Consider the following 23,221-nt stretch of genomic DNA (forward strand, 5'->3'; position numbering starts at 1 on the left):
AAGATTTTTTTTCAATTATATTTTAAATCTTCAAAGATAAAAAAGGGATGTTCAGAGGCTTTCAGAAGGAGAGAGGGAGGGACAGTCAGAGAAGGACAAATAAGAAAGTTGGAAGAGAGAGAGAGAGAGAGAATATTGACAGAGAGCAACTGTGAGGTTGAATGAGTGTATTCGAGAGAGAAAGGGGATGAAAGTGGGATTGAGCCGGGTGTGAACCCCAACTCCATTGATTGCCCACCTCCATGGTTAATGCCGTGTGTCTGTGTGGACTGTGCCCTGAGCCTGTGCCAGGAGATTACCCTGCCCCACTCCGCTCCCGGCAAGCACCTCCATCCTCAGTGCCCTCACACAGTTCCCCCTGCCAGCCTGCACTCAGGCCGACCTCCCCCATTCCTCCGTCCCTCCCTCTCTCTCCCTCTCTCTCTCTCTCTCTGTCTCCCTCTCACTCTAACTCACTCTCTCTCTCTCTCTCTCCCTCCCTCTCACTCTAACTCACTCTCTTCCTCTTCCTCTCCCTCTGTCTAACCCTCGGCTACAGCACCCTAGCAGGCCCAGTTTCTATACCCTCTCTCTCTCTCTCTCTCTCTCTTTCTTCTCTCTCTTTCTCTTTCTCTCTGCACTCGGCATTCCTGCGTGTTTATGGGGATTATCAGTCCCATGGCCCTCTTCACATCCCACCCCATACAGAGACCATCCCAAGCATTCCTGTGCTTGCGCGGCTCTGCTCTTCCTCACTGTTATCGTGCCGCGCTGGCGTGATAAAGCCCCCTCCGGCGGGGCTGCCCCTGGGTCTCCCTGCCTCTGCATGTGTCTCTTGCCAGGGTAATGGATGAAGTTATGCCCCTCTTATGTCTGTGTCAGGCAGGCAAGCCCAGCAGATATACGAGCATGAGAACCTCTCTTTTTTTTCTCTCATGACAAGCAGATTCAAGTAGATGTTGCCCTTTTGACACCATAGTTACCTGTGTGGTTACGGTGGGGCGTATATCTCTGTGATTGGCTTATGAGAGAGAGAGAGAGAGAGAGAGAGAGAGAGAGAGAGAGAGAGAGAGAGAGAGAGAGAGAGAGAAAGCGCTCACACACATGGACATGCGTGTACACACATGCGCGCACGTGCACACACGTACGCACACACACACACACACGCACACGTACACACAGGCAGCACTCTAGGCAGGCCGGTAAGACAGCGGTAGCTAAACACTAAACCACACACAGGTGGGACTGAAAAACAACAGCAGTGCGAGACAGGGTGCAGATTTACAAGGGCCTGCGGGGTTCTCCTCGAGAGGAGGCATCCACTCAGAAATGAACAAATTACACAGCACTCCACAGACTTTTATAAAATTACAATGGTGAGACTTTCAATTGTGCTGCTGTCACAGGTCTTTGTCTTTGTTGCCTAACACAGTTACCTTGCAGTACTATTCGCCTTAAAGATGTATGCTCCAAGCTAAATATGGCTTCCAATTCACAATGTAAAACTTTAGTCTGTACAATTAATTGTGATTAAAATGGGTGAATTCCTACTTTATGATTTTAGACTTCAACAGAGCATGTCTCAAGATTATGGTGGGTGGGTGGGGGTGCAGAAAAGTAAAGTCAAACAATTCCACCATATTTTCTTTCCCTCCCTCAACCCCATTTCTTTTTCTGTTCTCCTCCAGGAATCTGACAGCAATAAAGTATGTTCCCTGTACTCCTCCTTCCGGAATAACTCTACCTCTCCGCACAAGCCCGAAGAGGGGGCCCGGGAGCGTGGCGACCTGCTGAGCAGCTCGGCGTTCGGGACGCCAGAGCGCCGCAAAGGAAGCCTGGCCGACGTGGTGGACACACTGAAGCAGAAGAAACTGGAGGAGATGACAAAGACAGAGCAAGACGGTATGAGATTCCAGTCCAATGTGGCCCTGGCTCTGTGTGTGTGTGTGTGTGTGTGTGTGTGTGTGTGTGAGAGAGAGAGTGAGTGTGTGTACTCTTGGTTATGTGTGTCTCTAACTGTGTGTCGCTGTCTGTGTGTGTGTGTGTGTGTGTGTGTGTGAGAGAGAGAGAGTGTGTGTGTACTCTTGGTTATGTGTGTCTCTATGTGTGTGTCGCTGTCTCTGTGTGTGTGTGTGTGTGTGTGTGTGTGTGTGTGTGTGTGTGTGAGAGAGAGAAAGAGAGAGAGAGCAGGTACGTCTCAGTGGATTCATAAACGTATTTGTGTGTGCTCCCTCATGCATAACATACATGTGTAGCCATATTGTACTCTATGTATGTAAGCCTTACGCTACACTTGAACAAGAGCCCTGGAGCTGTCGACCCTTCACACACCAGAGCAGTGACATGCACACACACTGACACACACACACTGACACACACACACACACACACACCCACACACACGCGCGCTCATGATATTCCTTCAGGCCTATAGCAGTGGGCAGACTGACGTGGCTGTGTTTCCAGTTTGTTCTGAACTGCATCCAGTGTGACAAAGAGTGGGTGGCACTCCACCTCAGCTTAAGTGTGGTCTCCGGGCGGTGCCAAGCCAAACTCCCAGGCCATAAAACACACGCCACCGACCCGACGCCAGGAACATTACCTTTTTATTCTTCAACACAGGCTACAGTATTCATCATACGCAAAAAAAAAAAAAGAAGTCAGTTAGCCAGCCACCAAGCAAAATAAGGCTCAAACTTATTTTCTGGCCACATCTACTGGGCATCTGGAGCTTCCCTTAATACCGTTGACAAATCTATTAAAGAAAAACGAGGAGGGGGGAAATAGGGGGAAAATATGCAGATTTCGTCTCTTATTGCTCAACCAACCATAAAATATGGCTGCCGGTCATTTAGTCTGTGTCCAAAGAGGAATTCTTGACTTATGCAGATGTCCACCGTTAAATTGAAGGTATTATTTTTGTGGGGAGGATAAATGAAGTTATGTGCCAGTATATAGAGACCGTGCAGTCATTCTCTGGTTCAGAAAGAACCTTTACAAGCCTCCCCACACACACACACTCCCACTCCTCCACCTCCTCCCCTAACACAACACCCTTCATCACCGCCTCTTCCCTGGCCCTGCATCCTCCATCCACCCGTCTAGCGTGTGCTCCGAGGAACGACAGTAAAAAACAAATATTTAAAAGTGCCGGCACGGTAGTTCCTCAATTCTTAATTAGCGTTGCTGAAGGAACGTATACAGCAGGACAACGTAGCGCAGCGCTGCTCCACTCCACTCCACTCTCTCCCTGGGGACCGCGCCGTGTCGTTTAGCATCTGGGGAGCGCTTAGCTTAAGCACTTCATCAGACGAATAAATTAGACCTTAACTCGCCTAAAAATATTTGTCTCCAATGTTTTTTTCTTCTTCTTCTGCTTCTCTTCCTTTGGTCTTTGTATGAATTACTAGGGCTTGGTTGTTGATGGCCATTAATGCAATTTCCCTTGTGGGTGCACCAACATTGTATATATTTGTATTCTCAAAATCATCTTCAAGATTTTACATGAATAAACCTAAGTTAATTTATACAAGGATAGCACATGTTTTATTATGATCTGCCTGCCTTGTTAGCAGTAGTTGAACAAATGGTGAAAAAAACAGCTGTTTCTTTCAATGTAAGATTGCACTAAATAAGCTTTTGAAAACAAGAACAAGAAAATAATCTGTTTCTATCTGTTCAATTTCAGTTCTTAATTTTAAAGTAACAGCATCCTTAACATAGTTGTATTTTCACAATCGAACTACTGTCATTATTATACAATAATGTCCTCCCTTACTGGTAGGGCATTTCTCCTCTCTCCACTGGTATCTTCTATTCTCCTCTCCTCTCCTCTTCTCTCCTCTCCTCTCGTCTCCTCCCCTCCCCTCACCTATCCCTCCTTCACTCCTCTCCCCTCTTCTGCTCCCTTTCCTTCTACTTTCCTCTCACCTCTTCTCCTCACCACTCCTCTCCTCTTTTCTCCTGTCCTCTCCTCTTGTCTCCTCTTCACTCCAACCCTCTCCTCTCTGGCCTGTGTGCTGGAGGCCTTATGCTAATGGGCCCCAGCTGGTGAGGCCGGTTGTTGCAGTAATTTAAATGGTCAAGTGCAGCTTGTAATCCTGGGCCGTATGTCGGCGCAGGAAGGAGAGGGTGCTTCAGCGCCCTGTACAGCTGTTTTAATCTTCCCTTAATAATAGAGACGCCGCTCCGCTCATGCCCCGGCTACAGCACACCACCCGAACCAACTCCCTTGTTGGGGGAAATTAGTTTCAGGGCAGGCTGATGTAGGGCAGGGGCGAGACAAGAGGCTGCTACAGCTCAACATGGCCAACTGTGCGCCTCAGTTAGCCCAGAGGCTCTGACTCAGTAAGGATGCCGGGAGGTACCTCAGTCTCAGAGAAGTCTCGGTTGCTATACTGTCAGAGGCTAAATTCAGCTTTTCTTTCCCCTGTTGGTCACCATTGTTATGGTGTCCCTTTTCTGTCTTGTGATGTTGGCGCAGGCTAACCAATGTGTGTGAACTTTAAAACATCCGGATTAACCCATTACACAAATCTGAGAGCATTTGAGAGCCATGTGTTGCTTTAACGACGTGGCTAATGTGAAACAAAGCTCGCGGGTGCTAAAAATATCACTTATCTAAGCGTGATATTAAGGGAACAACTGGAGCTCCTAATCCCTCCTGCTCCTCTCTGCTCCTCTGTCTTGGATCAGTGTTGTCTGCGGAGCTCAATTTGACCATCTGCTCGCGCCATTCTAAGTGCCGTGAGCTCAAGACATTCTACTGGTGACAATTACAAGGGTGTACAATTGTCGTGTTCTAAATAAAACAATGTTTCCAGACGAAACCTACAGCACAGATTCTTATCTCACCAGTATCAGTTTCATTCTGTATAATGGTCTCAAAGAATGAACCAATGTTATAATCCCTATGGTTGCAAAATAGAGGGAGCTTTTATTTAGCGGGGACAGTGTCCTCGGATCTTTCTTAGGATGAGGGGATAGATAAGGTAGAGGGGCTATATTTGGCCCGGGGGTGAAGAGCAACCCCAGTGGACATTGGCTGAGGCTCCTCGTCATGACCCCCGTCTCCTCCGAGCTAGCAGTTAATGGCGAAGCGGCGAAGCGGTTAATTAAATGTGTATCGCTGGCGCGGGTTCGCTGCCCTTAAATTGAATAAAAGCCCATTAGGGGTGGACGGCCGAGTTTGCTTAACTGGACCGCCATCATCCTGCTCTCTGCCTGAACCCAGCCCAGTGGCTGACCACCTCCACCCACCCCTCCACCCTCCACACACACACTTCCATTCGTCCCTCTCCACCCGACCCCCCCCCCCCCCACACACACACACACACACACACTTGCCCCTTTCTAACAGGTTCTTAAAGTGCTCTAAGTGCCTGTGACTGCTGTAATGAATGAAAATACCCTCTCTCTCCACGCCCAGCGGCCGCTGCGGCAGCTTGTATAGTCACCTTGGCCATAAAAGCTCTGCTAGCTCGGTGCAGCCACCGGGAGGGCTAACGATTGTGTCCGCTGTTTATTTACTATGTATTGTAAATGTGTAATTTATAGAGTGCTCCCGCAACAGCGCTTGTCAAGAGTTAAAAATGTTGATGTTGGGTCGAGTGGGGAGGTGGGTGGGGGGCTGGGAGGGGGCTGGAGAAACTAGATAAATAAAAAATGTTTGCCTCTGTTGTACAGATCCAAGGTGACCTTGGTTGGATTCACGGGCAATTAGGCCTGCTTTATATAATGCACCAAAGTAATCAATAGAGGAGTGAGCTGTGTTTTAAGCTTCCCCTCAGGTGGATGGATCATGATTTGTTTATGACCCTCTGTGTTTTGTTCAAATTGTCCCTGAATTTACCCCTTGAAGCTCTTTACAGCATTTGATGGTCTGGATCCATTCTCTGTTCTTCAATTGGATTTATTCAACAAATGTCTAAATTTACTGAGCTCATTGCATTTGTTATGATCAGAGAGCTTTATGCAACATGCATGGTGATATTTAATTCCACACGCCACAATGCCTGGCTGAACAAGCAGCAGGAAATGACACAAAATGCTTTTGAGTCACACATTTGGTCTTTTTGCAGTCTCCTAATTTGAAGGGCTGTGGGCAATTTAGCCCTCGCTCGCCCCAGTAAAGAGCTCGCTGGCGTCCACTGCCCGGGCATCAGGAAGGCACTCACTGTGCCAACTTAGTCAGCAGTCTTGTATTGCCAGGAGTGGTGGCTGGCTGCTGGTAAAAGCTTGTTATCTGCTAATCCATGCTTAGACCCTGGCTAGTCTGAATTACAGCATTACATGTTTCAGTCAGAAATGTGGCAGGGCTTTAGGGGCCGGGGCCGGGGCCAGGGAAGTACAGGATGGCTCAGTGTGCAGCCGCTCAGTGTGCGGGGCCTCCTATGAAAGGAGAAACATCTAGCGTATAATATTACACCCTCAGTGGCAAGGGCCCACTGGTTTCAAGCGATAGGCTATCGATTTAAAGGATGTGTCCAGTGAAATTTGATTTTGTGTGGTTTTTTGTTTTGGTTTTTTGGGGGGGCATGAAATGTGTTTGTGTTCCCTGTAATTGGCAGGGTTGTTCCCAGAGCCTTGTGTGAACACACTTAAATATGCCAAGTGTCCCTCGGAGGAACAGGTGGGGCGGGTGTCCCTGTCCAGTGAGAAATACGCCACCCTGAATGACCTGACCCCATGGGGGGTGGGGTGGGGGGGCACTCGAGCAGTTGTTAATGTGGCAGGGTTAGGACTTTCACCCAAGTGGTAACCTTAGCTCCGCACAGAGAGAGAGAGTGAGCGCGAGAGAAAGAAGGATAGAGGGATGGATGGAGGGCCAGGGAAAGGAAGGGAGAGATGGGAGGGAGGGAGGAGGATCTGGGGAGTCATTTGCTCCAGAGAGTTAGATCACACCTGGAGCCCCTGCAGGGCCAGGGGACTGAGGCACGGATAATGGCTTTACCGGTGGCCATGGGGGGAGAGCCTGTGTGTGTGTGAGTTTTTATGTTTGTGTGTGTGCATGTGTGTTGGAGAGAAAGAGAGAGAGAGAGAAAGAGAAAGAAAGAGAAGGGGGACGCGCTACATGTCAGGCCCTGTGTGAGGGGAGAGAGGGAGGGGGGGAGGGAGGGAGAGGAGGGAGAGGAGGTGTAGATATTTAAAGAGCCCTCCTGTTGGAACAAACATATTTCAGCAGCAGGTGAGCACACTCCTCCCACAGTGAATCTCCTCAGAACAGTGAAGAGAGGTCTGTGCAGCTGTGTGTGTGTGTGTGTGTGTGTGTGTGTGTGTGTGTGTGTGTGTGTGTGTGTGTGTGTGTGTGTGTGTGTGTGTGCGTGTGCGTGTGCGTGTGTGCGTGCCCATGAGATACAGTCCTGTAGTGCCAGGTAATTCACTAGGTGTGTTCCTATCACTCTGTCTATAAGAAATGTTCCCATATCTGGCCACATGTGACTGTCTCCTGTTAGAACCGTCTTTAGAATGGGACCTTCAGTAGAACATTCCTGTCAGGTCCTACTGTGCTTTCAGCATCTAGGTCAGCATCGCATATCCACATTATTTACCCCAGAGCTCTAACTTCAGCCTGCCGGTCCAGTCAAGCACTCCACAGTATACTCCCTCCACTTCACACAGTCCATAGGTTACTTGTGTGTCTTTGGTGGGCTGGGGAGATGGGGTCATTAATGAGTCTGAGTGACCAGGGAAGAGAGTGTGGAGAGTTGTTTTAGCGGACGGCATCTTGCTTGCTCTTTTTCTTTTTTCTTTTTTTACGAGAGGGTTAAAAAGGGTTGCCGTCAAAAAGAGCACGCTGGGGATATGCTGGGCACGGGGCTCCCGTGTCATCTGCCTCTGTTTTATCTCACCTAATTAATATGAATCTTTGTTATAATTATGTGTGGCGCTGGCTCCTCCACTCGATGCATATGCGATGAGGCTGGAGACCCCTTGGCCCTTTTTAATTTGTTGGCCGCCGGCTGGTTTGAACCTGAGATTTTGGAGGCGCACTTCAAACACGGGGCTCTTCTCTCCTTTCCCTCTCTCTCTCCCTCTCTCAGTCCACCAATCCCTCCGGCAGCACACACTGGCCAAACATCAGTCAGTCCACCCCTCGCTTTTTTTTTTCTTCCCCTCCTCCTCCTTCGCTCGCCTCTTCTCTCCTCTTTCTCTAATAACGTGCGTTCGGGTTTGCCCAACTTTGACTCCAGCCACCTGTCCGCTTGGATGAATGGGATGGGTTTAATTAGGACATGTGTAAGACTGCATGTGTGAACATGTGTCTAGTGTGTGTGTGTGTGTGGGGGGGGGGGGGTTGAGAAAGAGAGAGAGAACATGTGTACAGCGTGTGTGACTGTGAGGGTATGTTGACTGATAGAGATGGGGAGAGACAGAGAAAACGAGAGAGGTAGAGTGTAAGCTAATACATACGAACACGTGTGTGTGTGTGTGTTTGAGTGTGTGTGTGTGAGTGCCTATCAGTCCATGGCCCAGTGCTCGGCCAAGTGCTCTTTCTCTCTCTCCCCCTCTCTCTCTGGTCTGTCACTTTGGTTTGAATAGGTAATGCGGAGCGCTGCTCAGGCTAAGGAGACATGAGCTGGAAACGCTTGTTAGGACACATGATCAAAAGCCGCGCTCTCTTCTCTGCCAATCAAGCCTCATGTCACCCTGTGAAGCAGACGTTAAATAGATTTTTCGGCTGCGCGCCGTGGGCAGTCTGCCAGACTGACGTGCAAACTTCTCCCCCTTTTTTCTCTCGCATGTCCCCCCCACCCACCCAACTCCCCCTAAACTAAAAGATAGCCGGCCGGCTGACCGACCTGCCGCTCTCCGACTCCTCTCCCTCGCTCTGATGCTGGAGGTCTGCCCCGCTGCCCAGCCCTCTGACAGAGATGAGAGACGGACTAAATAAAGCTGACAAAATGCTGGGGGCTGAACCAACTACACACACACACACACACACTTTCTCCTACACACTCGCATTTGCATTGGATAAATACAGCCCACTTTAGTTATGGCTTTACAACTCTCTATATTACAGGGAGCGTCCCACTGTCCTCTCCAGTGCTTGTGTCTTTCACTGCACAGAGGCACCCAGCAGGGCTTCCGAACACTGTCAAATGGATCTCTCTCTCTCTCTCTCGCTCTCTCTCTCTCTTCCTCTCTCTCTCTCGCTCCCTCTCTCTCCTTCTTCCTCTCTCTCTCTTTTCAGATGACAAAACAAGCAGCTGCCGCTTTTTCAATGTGCCATTCTTTCCCCCCGCGTCCGGATCACCTTCCCTCTTCTCATATTCCGATTAGTCAACAGTAGCAACTGCTCCGGGAGCATTCCAGGAGCCATCTTCCCCGGTCTCAGCTGTTGACTCTGTCCCCCCTCTGTGTTCCACCGGAGCACAACGCCTCCATTGTACGCCCCCCTCCCTCTCTCCCTCGTCCTCCTCCTCCTCCTCCTCCTCCTCCTCCTCGTCCTCCTCCTCCTCCACCTCCACCACCTCTCGTCCCAGGGCTGGAACTCCCTCCCCTGATAGGAGGAAACGGGTGTCTTAGAGAGACAACCCATAGCCAGGCCCCGAACAGAGGCCTGTTTGTCCTCGGCGCCTCCTCTCCTCATAGGTGCATCTCTTCGGCCAGGGGCAAGAGGGTCTGCTTGCTCTCTCTCTCTCTCTCTTTCTCTCTCTCTCTCCCTCTCTCTCTCTCTCTCTCACAGCTCTACTCTCAGTCAAATTTCACACGGGCCGCCTGGGCCATCGCTCTCTTACAGAGCTCTACACTCTCTCTGAGTGGCGCAGTGTGCTTCTCTGCGGTCGCCGGGGGGGCCCGAGATTCAGCTGTAGTATACAGAGTGTGCATTTTATGCAACTGATATTAGACTGGATGCTGCTGTTCTGGAGTTGGCGGGATGGAAAAGGCAGTGGTGTGGGTTAGGGGGTGAGGGGTGGTTAGTGTTTTAATTAGCTCACTGTTTTATGTTGGCGCTTCATGTTTGGAGCAGTACAGTGTATGTGTGTGTGTGTGTGTGTGTGTAGGGGGGGGGGGGGGGGGGGGTTGAAATGCTGACACACAAGAAAGCACAGAGCCATTAATGGTCCTAAATCTGTCATTGTGCTATGGAGGCCCTTATGTGGAAATGGCAGGGCCCTTTATGTAGATTAAAATGACTGTGATCAGCAACACACACATGGCCCTACTCAGGCTAAGGTGGCAGCTTGCAGGGGCGGGAGGGTCTCCCAGTGTGTGTGTGTGTGTGTGTGTGTGTGTGTGTGTGTGTGTGTGTGTGTGTGTGTGTGTGTGTGTGTGTGTGTGTGTGTGTGTGTGTGTGTGTGTGTGTGTGTGTGTGTGTGTGTGTGTGTGCTAGGGACGGCACTCAGTTGGTGTGTCATACCCCCCACTCTCACCCTGCGAACCGATCAGAATTACTGTGCCCTCTTCCTTGGTGTTCATTTCCCAGGCATTCTGTGCGCATAACTGGACAAAAGAGCCGGTGTCATCTGACCGTGATCAAAATAGTGTCAGTGTAACTCACACCGTGGCCACAGACAGCTCCGATGGGCAGCTAATGATTTCAGCGAGCATAGCAGCCCTGGTTTATAAGCCCCCTGTACAGTACACTTCACAGCTCAGACATGGGACATGACAGCAGACAAGATTCCTCCCCTTAGCAGTTACATTGTGTTTTCCCCTCATTCGAAAGTAAACATGAATATTTTACACAGCACCTTTGATGGCTGTGTCGTGAACAAAGAGACTGTTTTATCACACGCTCAATCAAACAAATCTCTCTTGTTCTTTTTCTTGTTCTCTTGCTCTGCTATTTTTTCTTTTTTTTTTGTTGGATGATGTTTCACGCGTGCCAAGAGGTGGGATGGGGATGTCAGGAGACACAGATGGAAACATGTTTTATTGCGCTGCGGTGCTGGAGTGCTGATGATTATAATTATTCGGCGAAGGCCATCTCTCTTTGGGAGTGGCCCTCATATAATTTTAAAGTCTCAAGAGGTCGAGTGGTTAATATGCCTTGAGACCCTTCCATCCGACGTATGTCATGAAGTTTCAATGATATGTTGAAGTTATGGGTTTGGATTATAATTAATTATGGCGCGGTTGGAATGAGATTTTTTTTTTTTGCTGCACCTCCAGCACCACTTATCATAATGCCGCAATTAGTAATTTGGGGAGCTGGGGGCGCTTCACGCTCCCCTGCGCATGTGTGAAGTGCCTTTCGCTAGAGGTACCTCTCACCACTGGTCTTGGTCTGGATCTTTTACCCAAAGTGTGTGTGTGTGAGTGTGTGAGTGAGTGACTGACTGACTGACTGAGTGAGCTCACCCGGTTTATATTCCCCCCAAGTACTACACTCGCTCATCTCAGGACACGAAGGGTTGGAGAGAGAGAGAAAGAGAGAGAGAGAGAGAGAGGCAGACAGAGGCAGGCGTCTCGGTGTGAAACCTGAAGGCGATCGTCCTTTCACGTAGCGTGGCGCAGCTCCTGTGGCTCCGTGTCAGAGAGAGGGAGAGGGGGAACTGGCCCATTCAAAGGAAAATACGGGAGCCATTGTTGCCGGACAGTTCTGGAACAATGGGGCATTGAGGCGCTTAGCTGTAGGCCAGCAAGGGGACTTCCTAGAAACTGGAATTCTTAACCTTTTGAAGTGCTATGGTTACTGCTCCATCTCTCCTCAGGCGGCCCAAATATCATGATGGATAAACCTCTTTTATGCGCTCTCCCTCCCCACCCTCTTTTTTTTTTGCAAAAAAAGGGAAAGATAGAAAATAATAATAGCCTGAATGAATAACAGATGGGATTGTTAAGTTTCTGCAGTCGGGAGGTCTTACATCCATGCCTCTGAGATCTTGGCTCACAAGCTGACTTTTGTTTGACTGGAAAGGAACAGTAGCTGGTGGTTTGGATGGTCGTGTGAGTGTGTGTGAGGCTGTGTGTGTGTATGTGTGCATGTTTGAACATGTGTGGTGATCGGGGAGCTGCAGCTGCATGCAAACTGTTATGTGGAACAGAGAATGGAGGTCGGCAGCTAAAAATAGTGACCTTTGGACTATGAGTGTGCAAGTGCTGAACCCTGACATGGGTAAACAGAGCTGACTGCACAGGACCATAAACATCTTTAATTGCTGCTCCGTAAAAAGTGAGAATGTCAGGGACGGCAACAGAAAATGCGCCTCCTTAATTAGACAAATGAATCCCGAAAGGGAAACCATTCCCCCATTTTATTTCTTTTTGCAGTTTGCACTCCCAGTTCATTACGAAAATAACTTCATGTGAAGTAATGGCCCTTCCTCTACAAACAGACTTTAACGATAATTATTGATCATGAGTAATGTCTGGCTTAATGTATATTTTTGGGGATTTCGATATGATCTTAGGGCTTAATTTCCATCAGAAACGCATAGAGCCTATGTTTGTTTAAAGCAGTGAGATGGCCTGTTTTTAATCCGGAGTACGCATATGAGCCGTGCATTTGTATTTTCATGCTTGAGATGTGCTGGATCACATCATCTTTTCGTTGAAGCCACTGCTTCAATTACTGTGTGTATTGTAGAAAAAAAATCTCTCGAGCACATCGAAGTTGCCTGGCATTTATGATGAAATAAAGTTTCGGTGGCTACGCCAGACACTTGGCTTCACAGCAAATTTTAATCTATTCATGTGGATCCTATTAGGCTCTTTTTGTCCTTGTAGAGTCTTAGGCACCCATTAATTTAGTAAATCACTCTGAGCAGCCATGATCACAGTACGCGGCATTATCCACACATTTCTATTAATTTAGCATAGATGAATAAACGCGAATGTTTTGGAGCATTGATTAGCAGAAGAGTTTATGTCTGACAGTTAGATTGCAGGGTACCCAACAAAAAATGGCTCTTCTGCAAGGTACCCAGTAATTTATTTCTTGTGTGAAATTATTATAATTTATTACAGTGTGTGGGCCCTAATGATTACCGACATCAAATGGAAATTATAAATTAAAATTAAGTCCACATATCTCTGCTGCTAACACTCATTTTCGTGAGTGCTGAAACCCTCATCAGCAGCGCACAAAGTTTCGCAGGATGCCTCCCTCTGTCTTTAGTTTTATTTTTTTTTACTTCCCACAAGGACACATTTAAGACAGTGTTTCATGCGGGATCAAACAGGTTCTACTTGTTCAGAGACAGTCTTGAAGAAGGTGTGTTTAAACTGTTCTAACATTTTAACCTTAGTTCTGCTCATGGTTCTATATATCCTTGGCAGGGGGGGGGGGGAGAAGAAAAAAAAAACAGCCAATTTCTCCTGGAGATGAGCGAGAGGGAGGGAGATGAGAGAGAGGAGAGGGCAGGAGAAGTTCTTTTCACCATCCAAGCATTAAATGGTCCTAGTTCTTAAAAGTGACCTTGTGGGCAAGAGAGGCAGAGCCTGCCACCGCTCAGCTCCTTCCAGCTGCACACATGGCATCCATCGGGGCACAGTCACGCACAGTCCCAACACCTCAGGCTCGGACATATGTTGAGTTTTATTTCATTCTTCTGACATTAATCCTATTCACCAGCTGTTCTGCCAGCTGCCACTCTTCAGCTTAAGAGGAGATTGCAGTTTTGGGGGCTCTGAGTGTGGGTTTATCTTGGCTCCTCATCTCTCCTCGCTGAGTTTTGATTGGATTTTTTTCCCCTTCTCACCCTACCCTTCCTCTCTTCGTCCTTCCTCCTCCTCCTTCTTCTCCTCTCTAGGATCCTTAAGATTGCACACTTCCTTGCTGTCATTCTTTTTCTTTCTTTGTTTTTTGCATTTCTACTTGTTAATTCCACCACCTACCCCTTAACCACCCAGCACACAGACCCACACACCACACGCCACACACGCACACCCACGTCTTTTCCTGTGGTAGAGGAGGGTTTTTTTTATTTATTTTTTTATCTCGCATCCAAGCCCTGTCCTGGATGGGTGCCCTCTGAACACAGCTCTGTCTGGCTCTGGCCAGCGCACCATTTATTATTCAGCTTCCCTTCTTTTCATATCGACATGGCCATCCCTGCGCAGGGGCCGTCTGGGGGCTCGCTGCTGGTGTGGGATGAGGCAACCGTCCCGGTCTGCTGGGGAAAGGTATCTGGCACACAGTCTGGCCAGCTCCTACAGCACCTCATCCAGCCAGGGCCTCGCACATGCTGCTATCAAAAAATAAACATCACTGGGGTCTGGTGCTATTTTGGCTCACACTCTCAAGGAGCCATCTTGGTTTTTTATTTTTTATTATTCTGCCGTGCAGATGTCTCATATGCGGACCCCTAGTATTTCTATATGTGTTTGTGTATGATACATCACTCAAGGCATATCCCTTCCTTTGTGGAGGTTTCACCGTAGTCTTTGCCGGGTTGCATGCCTAAGCAGGGCCTTGCCTGAATTGATCACCGCCCTGGTGCGCACTTTAATAATTCAGCCGTGATGGCCGCCGTGGACCTGCTGTAAAATGGATCGGGGGCGGTCGTGCACTGCACTGCTCAAGAGGTGAAGCCTCTTGGGAGCTGTTAATTCATATATGCTTGATGGACACGTGTCCTATTTAGCAAGGTCAGCCCTGGGGTGTGTGTGTGTGTGTGTGTGTGTGTGTGTGTGTGTGTGTGTGTGTGTGTGTGTGTGTGTGTGTGTGTGTGTGTGTGTGTGTGTGTGTGTGTGTGTGTGTGTGTGTGTGTGTGTGTGTGTGTGTGTGTGTGTGTGTGTGTGTGTGCGCGCGCGTGCGGGGCTCTTGCGATGCGCGAGTCCCAGGAATGACCCCAGGTCACAGCTGTGGGCTTAATGTCCTCTAATACCCCTCCACCCCACCTCACCACCACCTCCTCTAGCAGATAAGGAGTACGGTGAGCTCCACTGATAACCCACCTGACACGCGCGGAAGGAATCACCCTGATGCTTTCCCCAGGAAGCCTCCCTGACACCGGATCACCTCCTGAGCCTCTCCTCACCTGGCTCTTCAGGTTGCCTTGTGTGATCCTGCGCCGCGGAGTCACCCGCCCCACATGCATCGCACTGCAGCCCGTTTGTGGTGCAGCTCTTTCGTGTGTGTGTGTGTGTGTGTGCACATGGAGGGAAAGCCTCATCAAGCTAATATTCCAGCTTCTCAAAAAGAGGAGACGACTCTGGACAAATAACAATAGAGAGAGTAGGACTCCTTTTTAAATGTTTTACTGTCCCCGTTTTGGAAGCATCTGATTAAATACAGTCATTTGAAGGAAGTCTCTCTATTTATAGCTGTTGTTGACAAGCCAAAATGACTGTGAGCATTTCGAAGGGGGGGGGGGCTACAGGTGATGAACAGAGATGCTCACTAAGTGGAATAATGAATAGTATTAGGTGTCAATTAAATCAAGCCTTCCTCTAGGTGCAGGTGCTCTACAATGCACTGACACATCTCAAGGAGTCAAGCCTCTTCACCCATGCATGCCAACGGGCGCATTTGCATATTAAAGAGCTGAAATTATTTAACTGAAGCAAAAAGTCTTCTGGAAATGATAGAGGTTATTAAAACTGTTGACAAGGAGCGAAGGTAATTGCCTGAAAATGAGCGGCGGCGGCGGCGATGACGACGCGCTGTTGTACACAGAAATTCTTGTGTGTGTGTTTGTGTGTTTTTTTTCTTTTCTCTTTCTTGCTTTCTGTCTTTCCCCTTCCTTTTTTCTGTCTGCTCTAGCTGTTGCCTTCCTCTTCAGTGTTTGCATTGTGCTCTCTCGCCCGGGTGTGTAACCTATTACGTTCAGATTGCTCCCTGGCAATTAGTGCCCTTTTTGTCCTTACTTCAATAACGCCATGATTATGGAGACAGGAGCGTTTCGCCCCGCATCCAACAGCTGTTGTCCCTGGAGCCACCGACGGAATGACAAAACATGTTTTCTTCTGTCGTTTCACTTTCCTGTGCTGCTTCTTCTAATCATTATGCTCTATTTTGTGTGATGATGGAGGCTTGTTTTAGTGGCTCTGTGATTAAGATATTCAGACGATTCTCCTGAGTTTGTGCTGCGTGCTCCGTATTTGTGTGTGTGTGTGTGTGTGTGTGTGTGTGTGTGTCACTTTGTGTGTGTGTGTGTCTTTGTGTGTGTGTGTGTGTGTGTGTGTGAGATTCTCTGTTGCTTTGCCTTTCTTTCAAGAGATGGAGGGCAAAAACTGACAACAGAAGTCTTTGCCTCTGATTCATCTCCACATCCACTATTGTATGCCTTCATGTAGAAGGTTTAGAGAATCACGCTTATGCATTGAAAATGGTTTTGAACTTTTCTATAGTGAGATTAGAGGCAGTCAGAGAAACTATTATACAATTCACACAAAACACACATTATTCCATCAGCCTTGACAAGTTTGTCCTCTAACTCTTAGTTCACTTTTCTTTTATGCGCTTTCCTTTTCTATGATAATTAGAGACCTTTCAATTATCAGCCCAACTATAATAGGAGGGCGTCCTCCAGGCTGGGTGACTTTGCGTGCTGCAATAATATTTCCATTATGAAGCATCAAGCACGCACACATACACACACACACACACACACACACACACACACACACACACACACACACACACACACACACACACACACACACACACACACACACACACACACACACACACACACACACACACACACACACAGAGCCAGGCCCCTCCTAGAGGGAAGTGTGCCCTCCAGCGATTGAGGTCTTCTGTCCCCTCCGCTCCTGCCTCTGCCAAGTTGGGCCTGTAACAGAGGGAGAAATTATTTTTATGGTCAGTGTCAGTTGATCATTGATTCGCTAATTGCATGTTTCCCCAAGAGGCTGGCCAGCTGATATATTTACCCCCCCACACTCTTAGTCTTTCCCTTTCTCCACAAACTGATCTCCCCTTCGTTCGCTGAGTGACTGGCTGTGATTACTCTGCACTTGTTACCGCCACTTTAATTTGGTCTGCGCCTAGGCAAGGACCAACAGACCTGACCATGCAGATGCTAACGTGGTGGCGCTTGGATGGACAATAGTGGCGATTTCAGGAGAAGAGTGAGAAGGGAGAAGGGAAGGGGGTGGGGGTTGAAAGGATTTTCCGATGGGCAGAGGAGAGAGAGTTGGCCTCCTGAATCTTTATGGGGGATTGATGTGTGTGTGTGTGGGAAAGAGAGGGTGGTTGGCGTGGAGAAGTACTTCCTCTTGGAGAGAGCAAGAGGGGGTGGTTGGTGGTAGGGGTGAGGGTTCCAGTGACCATGTGAGGGCCCGAGCTCACTGACAGATGTGTTGGCATGGCGCCACTGGGCACGGCTCATTGGGACGGGAGCGCACTCACAGAAAGCATCTTCAAGGGAAAGGGAACAAAGCCTCAGGAAAAAATGGTTTAAGGAGAAGAGTGGGGGGGGGGGGGGAGTTAGAGTAAAATGATCGCTGGAAGCATGACGCCGCAGGCTGCTCCGGGTAAAAATCTGAAGAAATCTGATATTTCGATTGTGATTTAACTGCTCGTATTTCTACACCACCACTCCAATATGTAAGCCTGCCATAGCTATTAAAATACGGCTCGTGGTAATGCATCAAATACTCGATCTTATTGCCATGATAGCTTATACTCAATGGCATGTGAGTTAATAGGCTCTTTGGCAATTTTCCAGGGCCAATCATGACCGTCTTTCCAGTGGTAGATAGCATCGCAACACAGATAGTTCAAGGAAGGATTGTTTATGGACCATTTCAAATTCTAATTGGCAAGATTTGATTTGCCTATTAGTGTATTTATTTGTGTTGTTTGGACTCTGCTCAGCCATTTAAAGGTTGATATGGTTTCCATTGATGCCCTTGATTGAAGCGTTTCATTTTTTTGCGGTGGTAATAAAAGTTTCAATTGCCTGTAAGCCTTGCGCACCTGAAAGCCTCCATGACTGGATGGCAACCAACGTATTAGCAGTAACTAATTACAATATGCAACATTCAAAAACGAATTTCAGCGTTTAAAAAATGTCACCGCTGAACTTAACAAGAAGCCCGAGGATCAGTGTTTTTCCTCTGTCTAATAAAAACATGAAGTTTGGCAGGCGTCAGGCGGGGAGCGAGTTGTATCAGTGCTCACCTGCGCCTGTGTGTGTGTGTGTGCGTGTGTGTGTGTGTTCTGCTGTTGTGGTTTGTGTCAGACACAGAAGTTTGGCAGTGGGATTAGCCCAGGTGATCAGAGCTGAATGTGTACCAAAACCTTCACTTTCGCGCAGATTTACGAGCCTTGTTGCCTTCTCTGCTTCTGAATCACTCCTTGAAAGGGCCCTGGTTTATCTCGCTGTTCTATCTTTGCTCTAGTTGTCTTCTGCACGGTCTCCAGCTCGCCTGCATCGCAAAGATGATAGCACAGCTGTGCCAACAAGCTATGTACCAGAGATCGGAGAAGCAGATAGGAGTTAAGTGTATCGTTGTTCTAATGGGTATTGTCAGCTCGCGTGTCGGCAGGTTGTGGTTTTGCCGGAGCGCTGTACAGGCCTGTTTCCAATACTGCACAGGCCCTGGCTCCGACACAACAGAGCTCTCTCATCCCTCGTTGATGTTCACAATAGCTGCATGACTGTAATGTCGTTTATAGTGTCATGAGCTTTGGCTTTGTCAAGGAAGAAGAGGTTGGAGGGGGGCGGGGGGGTGGGTGAAATAGATCACAGAGCGGAGAGCTATTTTCCACCCTGTCGTGATATGTAGCCGCGCGATAATCCGCTTGTTTTGACAGGGTCGATGTCTGGAGTGGGGCTGGAGGTGCTGCTGTGGAGAGGGAGCTTTGCCTGGCATGAGGGGCGCTTATGTGGTCCCACGGGCAGAGCTCAGGGCAGGCAGCCTGGCAGTGGGGGGCTCCTGGGGGTGCATTTGTCATGTGCAGTTTTCTCTCTCCGCAAATGGTGCCCCGACTGAGAGTGGCAAAGAGTGCTCCTATCTCTCTTATTTCTTTCTCTCCCACTCTGTACTTTCCCTTTTTTTCTCCTTTCTCTTCTTTCCTTATCCTTTCTTTCTCTCAGTCTCTCCATTTCTCTCTCTGTTTTCTATCCCTCCTCATTCTCCATTCCGAGAGGCGCAGGGACTTGATAGGAACGGAGAGTCAGGGCTCCAGAGCTCCACAGTGGTAGGACCTGGGCCAAGCGCCTCCTCTCCCCGGTACGGTGGCACTCCTCTGGGCCTGCTGAGCCGGGCCTGATGCAGGTTCAGTGGGGGCTGGGGCACCGTGGCTGAGCTGTCTGTCGCGCGGACCTTGGGAAAATGTAAATAAGAGGCAGATAACAGCTATTGTTTTCATTACATTACATCCCCCCCCGAGCCTCCTCCACCCCTCTCGGCATGCAATGCTTTATCTCCCTGGAGAGGGAGGAGGAGGAGGACAGGGAGAGCGAGAGATTTGGGGGCCCTCTCAGGGAAACAACAATAAAGTCAATGGGATTCTTTATTTATCTAGTCGCTGTTTTCCTCTTACAGCTTTGTGCAAACTGAGTGTCTATCCGGCTACTTCACACTATATGCCTCTTTTCCCTGGTATTGCCCTGTGTGTCTCTCTAATTCACCTTCACTTGCCTTGGCTTTATTGAACATTACTGTATATATAGACTGTGGTCATGACAAATATAATTGGATTTGTTTTATATATCTCTTGGCAAGGCAGATCAGTCCATAGTTTGAGTTTGGATTTGTATGTTCTTGATGTCAAATAATGTGCCTTAGTTTAGCAGTGTAAAAATATAGTCAGCCCACTAGGACAAGAAGAATTATTATACTGATGCTAAGCAGTGTTTCACTGACATTTATAAGTTCTCAAGAGAAGAGGGAATGGAATTTGAAAAATTGTGTATGAAAAAAAAAAAAAAACACCAATTATTCATCGGAGTTCCCTTAAAAATATCCCAGTCTTTATATGGGCATTTTAAAACAATCCAGATGACTAGCTCATTAGCCACATGCTTTGCTTAAGCACTGCACATTATAACAGTGATATATCTAAACACTGCATATTATAACAGTGATATATCTAAACCCTGCCTTCAGAGCAAGCTGTGCTTGTATGTGTCTGTGTGTTCCCAGTCACTCATCAAGCTATTTTATACACAAAGACAGGATGTTATTCATCCAGGTAAAGGAAGGATTACACACATATATATATATATAAAATACACATGTGAGCACACACACACACACACACACACGCGCGCACACACACACACACACACACACACACACACACACACACACACACACACATACACACACACACACACACACACACACACACATATGCACATGAAAAATGAAAGAGCGATTCTCTGGCACATTCCAGCTGTAGTGTGTGTGATGTTGGAGGGCCTTGGCAGGCCGTGTCTGGCCCAGGGTGGAAGCGTGGGTCTGGAGGAGAGCAGAGAAAGAGAGAGAGCGAGAGAGAGAGAGAGAGAGAGAGAGGGAGCAAGGGAGCGTCCATTCTCAGGGGAGGGAGAGTGGAGCTGAATGGGAGCTGGCACCACATTATCTCCAACAGTTGGTGCATTCCTTAATGATCAAGTGCTGGAGCAGCATCTGTGGTGTGTGAGTGTGTGTGTTTGTGTGTGTGTCTCTTAAAGTGTCTGTGTTTATGTGTGTTAGTGTCTAATAAGTGTGTGTATGTGTGTGTGTTTGTGTACGTGTGTGTGTGTGTGTGTGTGTGTGTGTGTGTGTGTGTGTACTCTGAGTGGAAAGATGGGAAAGTCTTCCCTAGCACATCTGACCCTCCCAGGACACTTCCAGAGCAGCAGGCCTCGTCGCCAAGCTGTGCCATAAAAGGAAGTGTCTCTTTTTTCTGCTGTCGGGGGGGAAAAGAATGCGGGTACTGCTGCTGTTTGTTGTGCATCCCTTATGTGGGTTATTATCACAATGTGTGTGTGAGTGTGTTTGTGTTTATTGATGTGTGTGTGTTATCTGGGAGAGTGAGTTGGGAAATGTGTGTGTGTGTGTGTGTGTGTGTGAGAGAGAGAGAGAGAGAGAGCGAGAGAGAGCGCGAGAGAGAGAGAGAGAGAGAGAGAGAGAGAGAGAGAGAGAGAGAGAGAGAGAGAGAGTGTGTGTGTGTGTGTGTTGGGGGTGTGGGGGGTAGGGGGGCAGTTTGTATGAAAGAGGAAACACTTTCACTCCAGGGCAGGGCTTGTGGAAGAGGCTCAGGGGGTCAGGGCAGTCTCTGGGCCTGTGAACAGTCTGCCAGACTGCGGGGAGTTAACGCTCACACACACACAAACACCAGGTCACTCTCTCATGGGGTCACGGAAACAAACTGTGAGCCGGGGATTGGAAAGTCAATAAAGCAGAAGTAATGTTAGAATGACCCAAAACCGGGGACGTCCTGGCGGCCTCCAGTCCTCCAGCTGAGGAAGGCTCACTTCAAACACTTCGAGCCCCCACTCTGCTTCATCTTGCTGGGTGTCTCAGATCAGGGACAGGCTCCTTCCTCCCACCTTTTGTTGGACATTTTAACTTGACTGGCCTCTGTCTTGTTTACAATCCAGCACTGTGCACAACACATCTCTTCTCAGAATTGAATTCCTGTTGATAGTCTCAACTAATCAGTATTCTCTGGAAAAAAAAGCACATGGAACTCCAGTCATCATATTGGAACAACAGTTTGTGCTCAATATATTGAGCATATGAGATACAAAAATCTGACAATAATGCAGAATGCCAACCTTTGTCTAGCGTTCTCAGAAATTTTAATCCGCTTTTCCTCGGAATGCTCTCTTGCCCGAGGTCTCCTCATGATGACTACAATAGTCCAAAACACAAAAGCTCTGGGAAAAAGGATCTCCTTAAGTCATCGGGGACACTTATGTGCTTATGAATCGTTCCCTTTTGTTTGCCAAAGTGTGTCGACAAATGAGCCATTGTCGGGGCGAGTGGCAGAACCATTCCCCTCCGGTGCCAAAGGGCCTTGCGGGGAGTGCAAGAATGTGTGCTTTTGCCCGTGACCCTGGGCCTCTTTTTCAGGGAGAACAAACCCTGCCCTCACACCCCTTATGATGTAATCCCCTCTCCAAGGGTGTCTTCTCATGGGCGGGGCGCTGATCTTAAAGGTCACCTTAAGCCGGGACACACTGACACCCACCATTGTTGGCTTACCTCACTTCATGAAAATGAACTTTGTCAGAGGAAGACAGAGGGTTGTATTCTAACCCAGTCTTACCTTAGGGACCAAACTGATTAAAAGAAGAACAAGAACCAGGGTGGGGTGGCCGATAAGGAGACGAAGAAAAGAGCAGATACCCTGTTGTTCTTTCTTGAGTTCTCCTGAAGACCAGGCGGACTGCCCCTCCAGTGGTGCATGCTGGGAACTGACTGACCTCTGTGTGAGGAGCCCGTCTCAGCGTCCAGGGCTTGGCCGGTTGGGTCGGTCGGCGGGCGGGCTGGGCAGTGTGTTCTTTATCAGTGCGCCCTTAGCGACAGCGTGGCAGATTCCAGCCATTCCTGCGCTGATTCATTGTCCACTGGACAAATGTTAATTGTCTTCATCACCAGCAGGGCGGGCGGACGAGCAGGCAGGCGGGGGCTGTCTCACCACCTCCACCCCACCCCACCCCGCTACCTTTCCCTTTAATGTCTTTTTGTAGTCCCCCCCCCCCCTCCCCACATTCCGCCCTTTTACCCGCTGCCACCCCCTCCCCACCCCCCTGCTTCCCGCCGCTTAGCACCCTCCCGCCACCGTGACCTCCAGAAGACAGTCTGCCACATCACACGTTTAGTCTGGGGGAAACACAACCGTTACGCATGTGACAGACCGCATCGCCCCTGTCTCCTCTCACACCGTGTGGGTGTGTGTGTGTGTGTGTGTGTGGTGTATAAAGGGATGGTCATGAGTGTGTGTGGAACTGTATGGTGATGGGGGCTAGTATAGGAGATTGGGGGTTAAGGAGTTAAGATTAAAATAACTTTTGAATAATCATTTGAAAGCTGAGACTTACAAGAGGACCGTATGAATAAGTTAGATTTGGATTGAGCCAGTCAAGGGTGCTGCTTTTTTGTGAATCTCTTAAATAAATGTAACAAATGAAAAAAAGGACTTAAAGTAATAAGTACTTCATCATCCTCCTAAATCTTCAACTGCATGCCGTATATTGACTTTTTAAATCTCATACGTGTTTATTTTATATAAGAAATTCAACCCGTCTCTTTTTGGCCCTTTAAACAAAATGAAATAAATATTTCCTCAGCCTAAGCAGTGTTTTTATGGACTCATTTCAGAGTTAGTTATTGTTAATGCACAGCAAGTCAGTTGCATAGTTTGCCCCATGCTGTTGTACAT

At 48.4% G+C, this 23,221-nt stretch overlaps 1 protein-coding gene across 7 annotated transcripts in view; it reads left to right on the forward strand.

Annotated features, from left to right (window-relative positions):
- Nucleotides 1-23,221, forward strand: part of sox6 (SRY-box transcription factor 6) — a 163,866-nt gene that overhangs the window by 60,548 nt on the left and 80,097 nt on the right. For all 7 annotated transcript variants that reach the window (XM_031569509.2, XM_042708090.1, XM_012814927.3 and 4 more), the window contains one exon: nucleotides 1,668-1,881. In XM_031569509.2, coding sequence (XP_031425369.1) covers nucleotides 1,668-1,881 — 214 coding nt within the window. The remainder of the gene's footprint in view (nucleotides 1-1,667; nucleotides 1,882-23,221) is intronic.

This window comes from Clupea harengus, chromosome 6 (genome assembly GCF_900700415.2).
Source record: "Clupea harengus chromosome 6, Ch_v2.0.2, whole genome shotgun sequence".
Taxonomy (NCBI): domain Eukaryota; kingdom Metazoa; phylum Chordata; class Actinopteri; order Clupeiformes; family Clupeidae; genus Clupea; species Clupea harengus.